Source organism: Neomonachus schauinslandi, chromosome 3 (assembly GCF_002201575.2).
Source record: "Neomonachus schauinslandi chromosome 3, ASM220157v2, whole genome shotgun sequence".
NCBI lineage: Eukaryota > Metazoa > Chordata > Mammalia > Carnivora > Phocidae > Neomonachus > Neomonachus schauinslandi.
In genome coordinates this window covers 91951445-91966466 of record NC_058405.1, presented here as the reverse complement: position 1 = coordinate 91966466, position 15022 = coordinate 91951445, and the positions used below count along the sequence as shown (strand labels likewise).

Sequence of the window (15022 nt, the reverse complement as noted above, 5' to 3'; positions counted from 1 at the left end):
AGAGGGAGAGGAACAAGCAGACTCCATGCTGAGCGTGGAGCCCGACCCAGGGCTGGATCCCATGACCCTGAGATCATGATCTGAGCTGAAATCAAGAGTTGGACGCTTAACCAATTGAGCCCCCCAGGCACTCCAAGACTGTATCTGTTAGTGGTGTATGATGTCACGTTCTCTGCACATTAGATTTTTTTTTCTTTAAGAGAGAGCGTGTGCACAAGCTGGGGGTGGAAAGGGGGAGAGAGAGAGAGAGAGAATCTTAAGCAGGCTTTTACCCAGTGCGGAGCCTGACGTGGGTCTCAGTCTCATGACCCTGAGATCATGACCTGAGCCAAAATCAAGAGTCTGATGCTAAACCAACTGAGCCACCCAGGTGCCCCTCTGCATATTAGATTTTTAATGGATGCCTGCTAATTGTTTTTTTAAAGGTTGCTAAATATTTTTGTCTATTTATTATAAGGCCAAAAGGTATTTCTCTAAGGAAGTCTAGAAAGTTTTCAAAAGCTAAGCATTATAAGGTATGAAATAAATTAACAGAAACACATTTATTTGAAAATATACCACCAACCACAAATATGTGATTGTGTGTATAGACGTTGACAGGTTGTTAGTCTGAGCTAGATTTATTTTGGGGAATGATCTGGGTGTTATGACTTATTGCTAGTGTAAGAAAAGAATCTAATCTTAGCGATTTTTATTAATAAAATGAGTTTTGAAGAAAGATTCAGCAGGAAATAAACTTATTAACAAAATTTAACTTTGTGAAACTTATGTTTATAGCTGAACTTGGTGACTATGATCTTGCTGAGCATAGTCCTGAACTTGTATCTGAGTTCAGGTTTGTGCCGATTCAGACTGAAGAGATGGAGCTGGCTATTTTTGAGAAATGGAAGGAATACAGGTACTTGACATTTGATCACACTTTTCTTTAACATGGCCACAATGATTTTATATTTGTTTTCTTCTATTTCTGTTATAAATAAAAAATTTATGTTTATTATTATTTTAAACATTATTAATTTTTAAATTTCAGAGGTCAAACACCAGCACAAGCTGAAACCAATTACCTGAATAAAGCCAAATGGTTAGAAATGTATGGGGTTGATATGCATGTGGTCAAGGTAAGTACTGTGTTGTGATGCTTTTTAAAAAGTTTATTCCTTCAAGATTCAAGGTAACTATGGCATTTTTCTATGAGGGAATGCATGGAGATGGCATAGTATAGCACTGGGTACTTTGGATGTGTTATAAACGTTGAGATTAAATATTGAGAATCTCACATAAAGTTTCATTGTAAGAAAGAAGAGAAACAACCAAAATCTCCAAAAAGGTGTATCTGTGCTTTTAAGGTGTTATTATTATATTTTTTAGATTTTTAAACCACTTTTTATTCTTTCACCTCATATTCATATCATCTTCTATTACTTAAGCTGAGTAGACTATTTTTTTTTTTTTTTTTTTTTAAAGATTTTATTTATTTGACAGAGACACAGTGAGAGAGGGAACACGAGCAGGGGGAGTGGGAGAGGGAGAAGCAGGCTTCCCACTGAGCAGGGAGCCCGACGTGGGGCTCAGTCCCAGGATCCTAAGATCATGACCTGAGCCGAAGGCAGATGCTTAATGACTGAGCCACCCAGGCGCCTCTGAGTAGACTGTTTAAAAATTAAAATAATTTAGGAAGTAAAGTAGAAAATATATAGTTGAGAGGACTTTGATAAGTATGTTATACAGCTTGTATGGTTATTTAAGAATTAAGACTAAATTTTCCAGACAGGCAGTCTTTTTAAAATTTTGTAATTTAAATGGTAAATAGAATACAGACAGAATCTGCAAAGAACTTTCTTTGTAGTGGAAGTATACCACAGTGTATTTTCAGTGATGACATACTTTAAGACTATGGTGTTACAGTAAAGTAAATGTATGCATGAATTTCCCTGAGAATGTTATTTTGGGTGTTCTGATTGTTGAAAACACTTTGCATATTAATATTAGCCTGTATATAGTTAATATAATTCAATGTGAAAATAAACTGTTTGTGAACATGTAGAGTCTGTCTTATGCAAATCTAACACATTTTGTTCTCCTTAAATTAGGCTAGAGATGGGAATGACTATAGCTTGGGACTGACTCCAACAGGAGTCCTTGTTTTCGAAGGAGAGACCAAAATTGGCTTATTTTTTTGGTAAGCAGAGTTAATGTTACAGATACTTATTGTTTTGTTTTTTTAATGAGTAAAAAACATCTCTGTCAAGTTAGTACATAAAATTGAGTTTGAAAATAAAATTCTGAAAAGATTGTAAATGAAAAGCAATATTCTCCCATCATGCTCCTTACCCATCTTTAGTCCCACCCCCCAGAAGTAAATTTTAAACTCTTCCATCCATTTTTCCATTAGTTTCAGGGTATGTCAGCATACATCTCTTGATGTATTTTATATTTCTACATGTTTTAAGTGTTCACGAGGACACTCTGCTGTTATGTAGTTATATCACTGTTTTTAGTACTTCTTATTCCACAGGCAGTTTCATTACTCTCTACTCCGTGGTGTGTAAAAGGAGGATATTTACCCCTCCCTTTAGCTGTGCTTCTCTTTTTAGGTCCCAACTTCTATCATTCATATTTTTAAATTATATTTGCATTTTATATCGAGGATAGGTTTTTTTAAAGATTTTTTTTAGAGATTTATTTATTTGACAGAGATCACAAGTAGGCAGAGAGGCAGGCAGAGGGAGAGGTAGAAGCAGGCTCCCTGCTGAGCAGAGAGCCCGATGCAGGGCTCCATCCCAGGACCCTGAGATCATGACCTGAGCCATAGGCAGACGCTCAACTGACTGAGCCACCCAGGTGCCCCTCGAGGATAGATTTTACTTGGATTTTGTAGCCATAGTTAAGTTCTTCACGTCTTGCCTGGTTTGTTCTAAAAATTGAAATCAGGAAATAGTGTTCATATTGTTATTCCTGTGTTAGAATTGGTGTAGAGCTTCGTAGTGTACCAGTGTTACATACAGGAGCTGAAGATGGGTCCCGGTGTTGTTTACTTCTTCACAGCATGCCAGGATTGTTAGCTCAAAGCCCACCAGCATGAAACTCAAATTCCTATACACCCAATTACTTTGCATATAGCCCAATAGGTATATTTTTAATGACTTAGAGCCTGCCTGCTTTGCATGTCCCACTGTAAGCTGTACCTGACGTCAGCTAGTCTTAGATAAGACAAATCCTGTAGCTCTGAAAGACCTCAAACCACTACTGCTGTTCAGAGTTCTCTGACCCAGACACTCCCGGCTTGCTGCTAAATGCCACTGAGTAGACATCTAAGCCTCATCTCTGATTCCCCTCTCCTACAAGTTCCCTTGCCTTCTTCCCCTTATTTGGTGGTAACTTTGTGCAGCCACCTCTGGAAGGTCTCCTGTTGTCAAAGACTTACCTTCTCATGCATCCCTGTTCAAACACCTTAGTAAAGTTTATTGTACAATACTGCTGTCTCATGATCCTGTCTTTCTTTTGATCAGTCCAGAAATCCTTGAACTCACAACTGGGATTACATTTATTTTTTCCTGTGTAGGTTTTTGTTTTTCCCAAAGTTCTTGGCTCCCCCACCCCCCCCGCCAAGCCACCACTCTCGCATACCCCACACAACCCTTTGAATTACCTGCCTTTGTCTTATCCTTAAGTTCTTTCAGATCCTCAGGATTGCATTGAATGATTCTTCTGTTCCAGTTGGAACTGTCTGCTCTTCAGGCTACCCTGCAGCTTTTATCTGTTTCCTCAGCTAGGATCCTTTGTGTCTTCTACCCATGTTTTCCTTTCTTTCCTTTTGTTTATTCCAATCTATATCCTTAAGTACCTGCCTAAGAAAAGAGGGGTGTAGGAGGTAAATTGTTTGAATCCTTGGATACCTTAAAATGGTTTATTCTTCTCTTATGCTTTTTTTTTTTTTTTAAAGATTTTATTTATTTATTTGACAGAGAGAGACACAGCGAGAGAGGGAACACAAGCAGGGGGAGTGGGAGAGGGAGAAGCAGGCTTCCCGCGGAGCAGGGAGCCCAATGCGGGGCTCGATCCCAGGACCCTGGGATCATGACCTGAGCCGAAGGCAGACGCTTAACTGACTGAGCCACCCAGGCGCCCCTTCTCTTATGCTTTCTTGATAATTGGGCTGAGAACAGAATTTTGGGTTGAAGATTATTTTCCCTCAAAAAGTTGAAGATAATATTTCATTTATTTTTGAAAACAGGTGTCTCTGCTAGGGACTTTCTGAGAGACTTCAGTGGAACACCTTCATAATTGTCCCTCTATAGGTGAAGGAGCTCTGGGTTATTTATTTACCCAGTCCTTGAGTGTTAATTCTCTGACACTTATAGCTTGCCCTGTGGGCAGATGGAACACACTTCATGGCCAGAGAATGCTGTAGGTGGTGAGATAAAGAAAGCATCTTTTGTACCACCTCTTTTAAGGTTGTTGTGAGAATCTTTTGAATTAATACATGTAAAACACTTAACAGGAGTACCTGACACTTCATAGGCATTATGTAAGTATTTGTTACACTTAAATAAGTGCTAGCTCTTCCCCTCCTCCTCTACCTGTTATACTTAACTTATTGTTTTAGTACAACTCTTGTAAACAAGTTATGTCTTACAATTATATACATATATATAATTTTTAAAGACTTTATTTGACAAAGAGAGACACAGCGAGAGAGGGAACACAAGCAGGAGAGTGGGAGAGGGAGAAGCAGGCCTCCCGCAGGGCAGGGAGCCCAATGCGGGGCTCGATCCCAGGACCCTGGGATCATGACCTGAGCTGAAGGCAGACGCCCAATGACTGAGCCACCCAGGCACCCCTACAATTATATCTTTTATATAGATTATATTTGAAAATTAGAATGAGAGTTGTGTTGTTTTGACATTCACAGTTTATAAAAGTACAGAGTTCACATGTGGTAGGTTGTTGAGGATTTCAGTACAGGTGGGAGATAGAGTTGGAAAAGGGGCTATAAAGTGAGGTTTAAAAATTTTTTTTTTATAAGATTATAGATGTACTTCTCAAACCAAAATTGATACAGAAAATAAAGTTGAAGGCCCTAATCAAGAATTTGTTTTCCTTTATGCCTTTTAACAAAGCTCTATAGTCTTTTCTATATCTAGTTCTTATGCTCGTGCTTTACACTAGGCCTTGAGAATCTCTTGTACCATAGCTGGCAGCCTATAAAATATATGTATGGATTTCCTCATTTTCTTTTTTTCTTAACATTTTTAATGTCTGATATATGTGCAGCATTGGTTTTATTAGAGATACTGCTTTTGAAATGTTTTTTTCTGTTATCCTAAATATTTTTTAGATTAGAGGCTTTGTTGGTGGGCAGTACAGGTTATGTCTATCCTCTTACCAGTTTTCATTTCAGCAGTTAGATGATTAATATGCTAGAAGTAACAACAAACATTTTCTTTTAATTTAGAGGACATTTACTTGAAATCTGGCTTTTATTCTGATATTGTTATAGGCCCAAGATAACCAGATTGGATTTTAAGAAGAATAAATTAACCCTGGTGGTTGTAGAAGATGATGATCAGGTAGGAACTTTGCATTACTTTTTTTTTTTTTTAAGATTTTATTTATTTGAGAGAGACAAAGATGCATTACTTTTTAAACAATGATGATGTTATGTGGTAACTCAAGTCTAATAATCTTTAGTAAAGCCTTCTAAATTAAGGATTTCTTTTTTGTTATTGTTAACTCTAGCTCCTAATTGATACCCACAACATGGATGTATCTCAAATGCATCATGCTAGGTGAAAGAAGCCAGACTCAGAAGATAATGACTTGTATGGTTTCATTTATATGACGATCTGGGAAGGGCAGACCTGTAGTAATAGAACAAATCACTGATTGTTTGGGATTAGGGAGAATGGGGAGGCCTGCCTACAAAGGAACAGCATAGACAATTTGGAGGCATGAGAGAACTATTCTGTAACCTGATTTTGGTGGTAGTTGCTAGACTCCATGCATTTGTCAGAACTTGCAGAATTATGAATAAATAAAAGTAACTTTATTGCATGCAAAGAAATAAATTGAAAAACATATTCATGTAGATGGATATAGATAAAAGCAAGTTGGGCAAGTGTCAGAAAGACTTGGATGCACATGGTGTGTGAGAAGGACTACTTAACAGAGAACCTAAAAGAAGATTCTGAAAATTAAAACAGTAATTTTGCAAGTTTCAAGTTTTCTTTTCTTTTTTATTTTTTTTAAAGATTTTATTTATTTATTTGACAGAGAGAGAGATAGCGAGAGCAGGAACACAGCAGGGGGAGTGGGAGAGGGAGAAGCAGGCTTCCCGTGGAGCAGGGAGCCTGACGCGGGGCTCGATCCCAGGACCCTGGGATCATGACCTGAGCCAAAGGCAGACGCTTAACGACCGAGCCACTCAGGCGCCAAAGTTTCAAGTTTTATTACCAAGATATATGCAAAGGATTGCCCTGTCACACAGCTTAGAAGGAAGTCAAAGAGGCAATAGAGCATTTTAAAAGGAAATCTATTGATGGTACAGAGGATGATCATTATATTATCAACAAATGAATTGACAATGACTCAGAAGAGGCAGATTTCATATCTAAAAACTTATTTTACAGATATTTTCCTTTTTATGTAAGCATTATGTGATTCAGTGATATTTGTCTCTAAACCTAAAGGCAGTCCTCAAGAATAAAATATAATTCTATGTGATAAGGAAATATGGTCATAATTGGTGACACTTGTTCTCATTTGGGCCATAAGATAATTGTGCATCTTACAATCAGTGGCATTTTAGATTTGATCTTACATAGTATTAGCCTTTTGGATCTCTTTTTGAAGGTATTTTATACACGCATACACACACGCATGCAAATGTGTATATCAATTCTTTTTTATACAGAAGTTACTATGCCTTTAGACTGTTCTGTACTAATTCTTTTTAAACTTCACATTATAACTTCTGGAATCTTCCATATGACTATATAGAATGCTGCTTTTTTTTTTTTTTTAAGATTTTATTTATTTGACAGTGAGAGAGGGAACACAAGCACGGGGGGTGGGAGAGGGAGAAGCAGGCTTCCCGCTGAGCAGGAAGCCCGATGTGGGACTCGATCCCAGGATCCTGGGATCATGACCTGAGCCGAAGGCAGACGCTTAACGACTGAGCCACCCAGGCGCCCTAGAATGCTTCTTTGCTCTTGTTTAAAAAACAAACTAAACTGCATAGTTTCTACTGTATGGGTGTACCCTAATTTATTTAATAAATTCTCAGTTAACATTCACTACATATGCATGAATTTGTACATTGGCAAGTGTCTGTAGGATAATTTCCTGCAGGTGGATTTGCTGGTTCAAATGTGCATTTGTCCTGGGTACAGAGATCCTATCAAAGATGAAACCTCTTTCCTCAGAGTAAGTTGTCACATTTTTATCTGGAAGGTGAAGAATGGAATTTCATTGTAGGTTTGATTTTTTATTGCTGTTATTATGAGTGATATTGAACAACTTTTCATACATTTGAGTTCTTTGTATTCCCTTTTCTCCAAACTCTTTATTCAGACATATCCTTTGCACATTTTGTCATTTGGCCTTTTTCTTACTGGTTTTACCCTTTGTCATAGAAACTGTAAATATTTTATCTAATAGTTGTTTGTCTTTTAACATTCCTTACTATGATTTTTGCCATGTACTTAAAAAACATTTATTTTTTTTAAAGATTTTATTTATTTATTTGACAGAGACAAAGCGACAGGGAACACAAGCAGGGGGAGTGGGAGAGGGAGAAGCAGGCTTCCCACTGAGCAGGGAGCCCGATGTGGGGCTCGATCCCAGGACCCTTGGATCATGACCTGAGCCAAAGGCAGAGCCTTAATGACTGAGCCACCCAGGCACCACAAAAAAATTTTAAATAGGCAAATTTATCAATCTTTCAAGGCAGTCTTTCAAGGATTTTTCCTGCTTTGAGGTTATACGCTTTCCCATGTTTTTTTCTGTGTGTATTTTTTGTTGGTAAGTTTTATTGAAGTGTAACATACATTCAGATAAGTGCAAAAACAAGTGTGCAGCTTGTTGGATTTTCACAAACACCTGTATGACCAGCACCCAGATGGAGAAAAAAATAGAACACTGGCAGAATGATATGCTCTCTTTTGTGCCTCCCACCAGTTACAGACCTCCAAGGGTAACAACTGTTCTCCTGACTTTAACACCATACATTGGTTTTTGTTTATATTTTGAACTTTATCTAAATGAAACCTGACTATTCCCTTTGTGTCTGACTTATGTATTTAAACAATGCATTTGTGAGCCACAGCCCTCTTGTAGCAGGTTGCTATAATTGGCTCATTCTTACTGTTATATAGTATTCCATTTTATGTATAGACCACACTTTTTTTTTTTTTTTTAAAGATTTTATTTATTTATTTGACAGAGAGCTAGTGAGAGAGGGAACACAAGCAGGGCGAGTGGGAGAAGGGGAAGCAGGCCTCCCGCGGAGCAGGGAGCCCGATGTGGGACTCAATCCCAGGATCCTGGGATCATGGCCTGAGCCGAAGGCAGATGCTTAACGACTGAGCCACCCAGGCGCCCCTAGACCACACTTATTTATCCATCCTGCTGTTGATGGACATTTGAGTTGTTAGTTTTCGTCACTTAGGAGTGCTGCTAAGACTAGGATATGCATGTGTTTGGCTTTTGTGGATACTACCAAACTGTTTTCAAAGTGTTTATACAAGTTTACATTCTCACCTGCAGTATAAGAGAGTTCCATTTGTTCTTTTTTTTGCTAATGTTTGATATTCTCTTTTTTCATGTTAGCCATTCTGGTGGTAGAATGATGTTGTGGTTTTCATGTGCATTCCCCTGATGATTATTTGTTCAGCACTTATTTATATATTTATTGAATATTTGGGTATTCTCTTTTATGCTTGTTCAAGTCTTTTGCTCATTTTTCTGTTGGGTCATGTGCTTTTTTCCTCCTTGAAGTTCTTTATATATTCTGAACATCAGTTCTTTGCAGATATATGTGTTGTAAGTAGCTTCTCCTTGGCTTGCCTTTTGACTCCCTTAATAGTATGTTTTGGGTAGAGCATTTTAATTTTAAAGTAATAGAATTCATAAATTTTTTCCATTGTGGTCGGTACTTTCTGAGTCTTAAAATTTAAGAATTTTTGCCTATATCAGAGTCATGAGGAAACTACATATAGAGTTTATGTTATATTTTAAAATGACAGAATAGTTTAACTTATATTGAAAGTATACTGGAAAGTACAAAAAATATCATAAATGTAATATCCATGTCACTCATCTAGATTAACACTTTCGTCATTGCTGCTTCAGACTTATCTCTTAGAAATAGGTAAATTAATAACAGTTTATTCAGTATAGCTGAGGTCTAACCCTCTAGTTTGTCCCTTTCTTTCCTGTAGCTGGCCATCATTCTTGGAGGGTATCATTCTCATACTTTTTTTTTCCAAATATAAATACATCATAATACACGGTGGAATTGTTTTGAAAATTTACATAAATCATATATATATATATTTTTTTATTTTTGCAGTTTCCTTATTTCACCTAAACAGGTGTAGCCATGTAGACCAGTTCATTCATTTTAACTTACATATTCTGTAATATGAATAAACAATAGTACATTCATCTTTTATTCATTTATCTTTTTGTATAGTTTTAAAAGATGTTATTTATTTGATAATTTCTCTTGGACATTTCGGGTTTTATGCCAATTTTTACTATTATAAATGAGATTGTGAAGAAAATATATGGGTATAAATTTTGGTGTTAAAATCTTTTACCTTAGAGAGATGGTAAAGCTTAGTTGTTACAAACAGGTTCTGGAGGACAAATAGTTAGGTTCAAATTCTGGTTTCCTCTTTGTGACCTTGGGCTTTATTTCTTGAGCTTCAGTTTCCTTATCTGTGAAATGGTGCTAATGATAGTATCTGCTCATTGAATTAATCCATATGAAATCCTTAGAAAAATGCCTGTGATGTTAATTATTATCATTAGATTCCTGCGAGTATGGTTACTGTGACGAGGAATGTGCACATTTTTAAGTTTATTGATATATATTGCCAGATCTTGTATGATCCTTTACATTATAAATATATATCCCAAAGCCTCAGTTTTTGTTTCTCTGAGAAATGAGACCACTTAAGTAGGGAGGACCCTTTTAGGAATAATTTTATATTGGCTGTGAAAGTGGACAGCTTGATTTCAACTCTGCCTTTTTACGTAGGTAGCTAGAGAGAGTGAGTTTCAGGGAGCAAACTAGATGCTTTATTATTTGGTTCTTGGTATTGCTGTGGTTGTATTTGTAGCTGAGTTACAAGGGGCAGAACTGTTGGACCTAATAATTACCTGTCTTTACATCCTTTTCTTTTTCAGGGCAAAGAGCAGGAACATACATTTGTCTTTCGATTGGATCATCCAAAAGCATGCAAACATTTATGGAAATGTGCTGTGGAACATCATGCATTCTTTCGTCTCCGGGGCCCGGTCCAAAAGAATTCTCATCGATCGGGATTTATTCGACTAGGATCACGATTTAGATATAGGTGAATGTCAATAGCTGCTTGCTATATCTTATGTTCTTTCATAAAGCCAAGAAGTTTAGGCTAACTTCTCATTTTACAGATGTAGAAACCAAGGCATAGAGAAACAAAGTGGTTTGCCAGTGTTTTCACTGACCAAAATAAAAGACAAAGTGGTACTGTTATTGGTTGTAATTTCCTGAATAGACAGGAAAGCATTATACTGGTATCATGGATTTTATATTCCTCTTAACATTTACTTTATAGATTAACCCCCAGATTAAATTCATATAACAAGAGCTTTAAGGAGTCTTCATGCAATAGCTGACTGCCATATAGAAAAAGGGTATTTGTTCTGCACTGAGAGGAAAATTAATCCTGGGTAACATTTCTGGTCCTTTATAAACCTGAAGTTACGTTATTTTTATGGACTCCTTGTGTGTTGGTCATAAGTTAAAAATGTTTTGGTTTACCTGAGATTAGATTATTGATTATGAGTTTTCAACATGCCCCGAGAGTCACTGTGATTTAAAAAACAAATGAGTAATAATCAATATTGTGGCAAGTTGATTGTGTGGAATTCATGAAAGTAGAGCTTCTGTTCTACCTATGTTAAAAGTGAGGAGGCATTTCTTAAGAAAATTTGAATGAAAATCAAAGAGAGTGGGAAAATAGTTTTAAATATTTTTGGAAAGTTTCTGAAAAGTGTATCACAATTAGAAAAAAATAACAAAATCTTGAGTTAATAGCAAACTGCATGAGGTGAGTGAATGGGGAGAGGAAAGGAGTTGCATAAGATACAGATATTCCAAAGTTATTCAATACATTCCTAGGCACATGCATGCTTAGGAAAAAACAATATAATTTGCATGTTGCATATTTCACACAAGCCTAAAGAGTAGAAAAATGATGTGGTAAAGAGAGACATCAAGGCTATTAGTAGTAGTTACTTCAGGATGAAGCTCAGGATGGTTCGTTTAAGGACTAACTTAATGTAGACTTTCTCTCATAGGTATCTGATTACTGTAGGCCTCAAATTCTCTTACTCCTCTTAATATGCCTCATTTATTTTAGTGGAAAAACTGAGTATCAGACCACAAAAACCAATAAACCAAGAAGATCAACATCCTTTGAAAGAAGACCCAGCAAACGATACTCTAGACGAACTCTACAAATGAAAGGTGAGATGCAACCTTGTTTCAAAAGACTATTCTTCCTTGATAGTCCATCATGTGCTGGAAATGTTTACTTGAAAGGAAGTTATCTCAACCTTAAGTTAATTCCAGTCAACTGAAGTACCCTTATTAACTTTGGTTATGACACAATCAATATAAGAAAATAGAAGGGGGTGCCTGGGTGGCTCAGTCATCTGCCTTCAGCTCGGGTTAAGCGTCTGCCTTCAGCTCGGGTCATGATCTCAGGGTCCTGGGTTTGAGTCCTGCATCAGGCTCCCTGCTTAGTGGGGAGTCTGCTTCTCCCTCTACCCCTACCCCCTGCTCGTGATCTCTCTCTCTCTCTCTCAAATAAATAAATAAATAAAATCCTTTTTTAAAAAAAGAAAAAATAGAAAGAAAAATTGCCTGTATTGTTGTTGAGATTAAACTTTATGTTAATCCCAATTCAGGTACTATTTTGAGTTTGTGTTCGGTTTTTGTTCATATTAACTATTTTAGTTCTATAGAGTAACACTTTCCCTTCTCTTTTTGACTTCCAGATTTCATTAATAATAATCTCCTAAATGCCCTTAAGAACGTAAAAAAAAAACATTGGTATAGGATGAATAAATTTTAAGTAAAAATTATTTCATATAGTATTATAATATTAGGATTCTTTTAAATAGTGTTTAAATTTAAACATCAATATATATTTAACTTTATGTAATAAAAAGCATGATTTACTTGACAAACTAAAAGTTATGGTTGGTTTTGAATCTGAGTTAGTATTAAAGTACAGGTTGAGTTTTTAGTATGTCTGACTAGCGTCATCCCAGTTGTCCAGAAACATCTGCTGTGACCTGATGTTTGGCATAAAAAACTCATTTATATTCATAATTTTTGTTTGGTATTACTATAAATTAAAGAATACATAGCTTTTAATGAGACCATTTTAGTTCATGGTGATTTGAAACCCTGAGTTACCTCTTATTTTCCACTGACAGTGTTTTATTGTCACCTCACTCTAGGAGGCTTGCAGGTGGTTCTGTTTTAAAAGAAGATGTTATTTTATTGCTTGTTTTAAAAATGGAAGTAATTGTCATTATTGATTTTAATGATGTGAATCCTAGAACATTTTGTGAAATGACGGTTTTTGAATCTATAATTGGGAAATATGGCTTAAAAACTGCCTAGATTTACTTTTATGAATAGTTAAGCAGTTTACCATGTAAGCGGAAACTAATGGGACATTTTCTTTTTTTTCCTCTGTCAGCAAGTACAGCAAAACCTGAAGAACTCAGGTAAGTAATGACTTACAATTTAGGAACAGAATTTAGAATTTAGCATTTATGTAGTTGCTGTCATTAATTAAACAAATATTTGTTGAAGACTTGTCAACGTGTTAAGTTTCCCTGAGCATTGGGACTGTAGCAGGGAACAAAAATATACATAATTCCAGATAAAATTGACACAACGAAAAATAAAGCAGTTTAAAGAAATAAAGGCAGGGGTGGGGATGGATGTGTTATTTATAATGAGAATGACATACATTTGTTATTGGCCTGTCACCGAGGATATAAAGATGAATAAATTAGGGTTCTTATGCACAAGGAGCTCAAAGAACAAAGGTTTATTTGCAGATGAGCAATTAATTTTATTCCTGGGATAATCCCCACTTGGTCATGGTGTATAATTCTTTATATCATATGTTGCTGGATTTGGTTCGCTAGCATTTTATTGTGGATTTGTATGTGTGTGTATATATATATTATTATTTTTTTTAAGTTTTTTTTTTTTTTTAATCTATTTTGACAGAGGGAGAGAGAGAGAGCACAAGCAGGGGGAGTGGCAGGCAGAGGGAGAGGGAGAAGCAGGCTTCCCGCTGAGCAGGAGCCTGATGCGGGGCTTGATCCCAGGACACTGGGATCATGACCTGAGCTGAAGGCAGCTGCTTAACTGACTGAGCCACCCAGGCGCCCCTGTATGTGTATATTTGTTGAAGACACTGGTCTATAGTTTTCCTGTAATTCTGCATCTGATTTCGGTATCAGGATAATTCTGGCTTTACAGAATGAGTTGAAAATGTTTCCTTTCTGTTTGGGGGGGGGGGAAGAATTTATAAAACAATTGGCATTCTTCTTTAAACGTATGGTAGAATTCACCATTATAAAGGCCATCTTGCCTGGACTTTCTCGTTGTGTAAAGTTTTAAAATTCCTACTTCAGTCTCTTGTTACAGATCCATTCAGATTTTATTTTTCATTTTGACTCAGTTTCTGTCTTTCTGAAATTTGTCCATTTCATCTAAGTTACCTAATTGGTGGCATGCAGTTCATGTTTACTTCCTTTTCCTTTTTATTTCTGTAAGGTTAGTAGTGATATTCCCTCATTCATTTCTAATTTTAGTAATTTGAGGGTTTTTCCCCCTCCTTGGTCAGCTGAGGTAAAGGTTAGCCCATTTTGTGGGCCTTTTCAAAAAACCCGCTTTTGGTTTCACTGATTCTTGTCTGTTTTTCAAGTTTATTAATTTTAGCTCTGATATATTCTTTCTTTCTTTTTTTAAAATTTTTAAATTTTAAGTAGGCTTCACGCCCAACATGGGGCTTGAACCCATGACGCCAAGATCAAGAGTTGCATGCTCTACCCACTGAGCCAGCCGGCTGCCTGTGATACATTATTTCATTTCTTATACTTGCTTTAGGTTTAGTTTGCTTTTCTTTTTCTGATGTCTTAATGTGGGAAATTAGGTTATTTATTTGAGATCTTTATTATTTTTTTTTTTCTAAATTATTTATTTGAGAGAGAGAGAGAGAGTGTGTTGTAGTGGGGGGGGGGTGCGGCAGGGGACTAGGGTTAGGGACAGGCAGACTCTGTGCTGAGCATGGAGCCCGATGCAAAGCTCGATCTCACGACCCTGACATCATGACCTGAGCCGAAATCAAGAGTTGGGCACTTAGCTGACTGAGCCACCCAGGTGCCCCATTCTTTTTTTTTTTTTTTTTTTAAGATTTTATTTATTTATTAGAGCATGAGCAGGGGGGAGGAGGCAGAGGGAGAGGGAGAAGCAGACTCCCCCGCTGAGCAGGGTGCCTGATGCAGGGCTTGATCCCAGGACCCTGAGATCATGACCTGAGCCAAAGGCAGATGTTTAACCGACTGAGCCACCCAGGTGCCCCCAATTCTTTTTTAATATAAAACATTTATTGCTATAGATTTTCCTCCAACCACTGCTTTAATCACATTCCATGTTTGGTGTGTTTTATTTTCATTTTTATTTATCCCAAATTATTTTCCAGTTTCTCTTTTGATT

The 15022-nt window shown here is 36.7% G+C and overlaps 1 protein-coding gene across 2 annotated transcripts in view; it reads left to right on the top strand.

Annotated features, from left to right (window-relative positions):
• EPB41L5 (erythrocyte membrane protein band 4.1 like 5) overlaps nucleotides 1–15022 on the top strand; it is a 135276-nt gene that overhangs the window by 49031 nt on the left and 71223 nt on the right. For both annotated transcript variants that reach the window (XM_044913589.1, XM_021695827.2), the window contains exons 8-14: nucleotides 778–898; nucleotides 1031–1118; nucleotides 2091–2179; nucleotides 5501–5570; nucleotides 10414–10583; nucleotides 11634–11740; nucleotides 12987–13014. In XM_044913589.1, the coding sequence (XP_044769524.1) occupies nucleotides 778–898; nucleotides 1031–1118; nucleotides 2091–2179; nucleotides 5501–5570; nucleotides 10414–10583; nucleotides 11634–11740; nucleotides 12987–13014 (673 nt within the window). The remainder of the gene's footprint in view (nucleotides 1–777; nucleotides 899–1030; nucleotides 1119–2090; nucleotides 2180–5500; nucleotides 5571–10413; nucleotides 10584–11633; nucleotides 11741–12986; nucleotides 13015–15022) is intronic.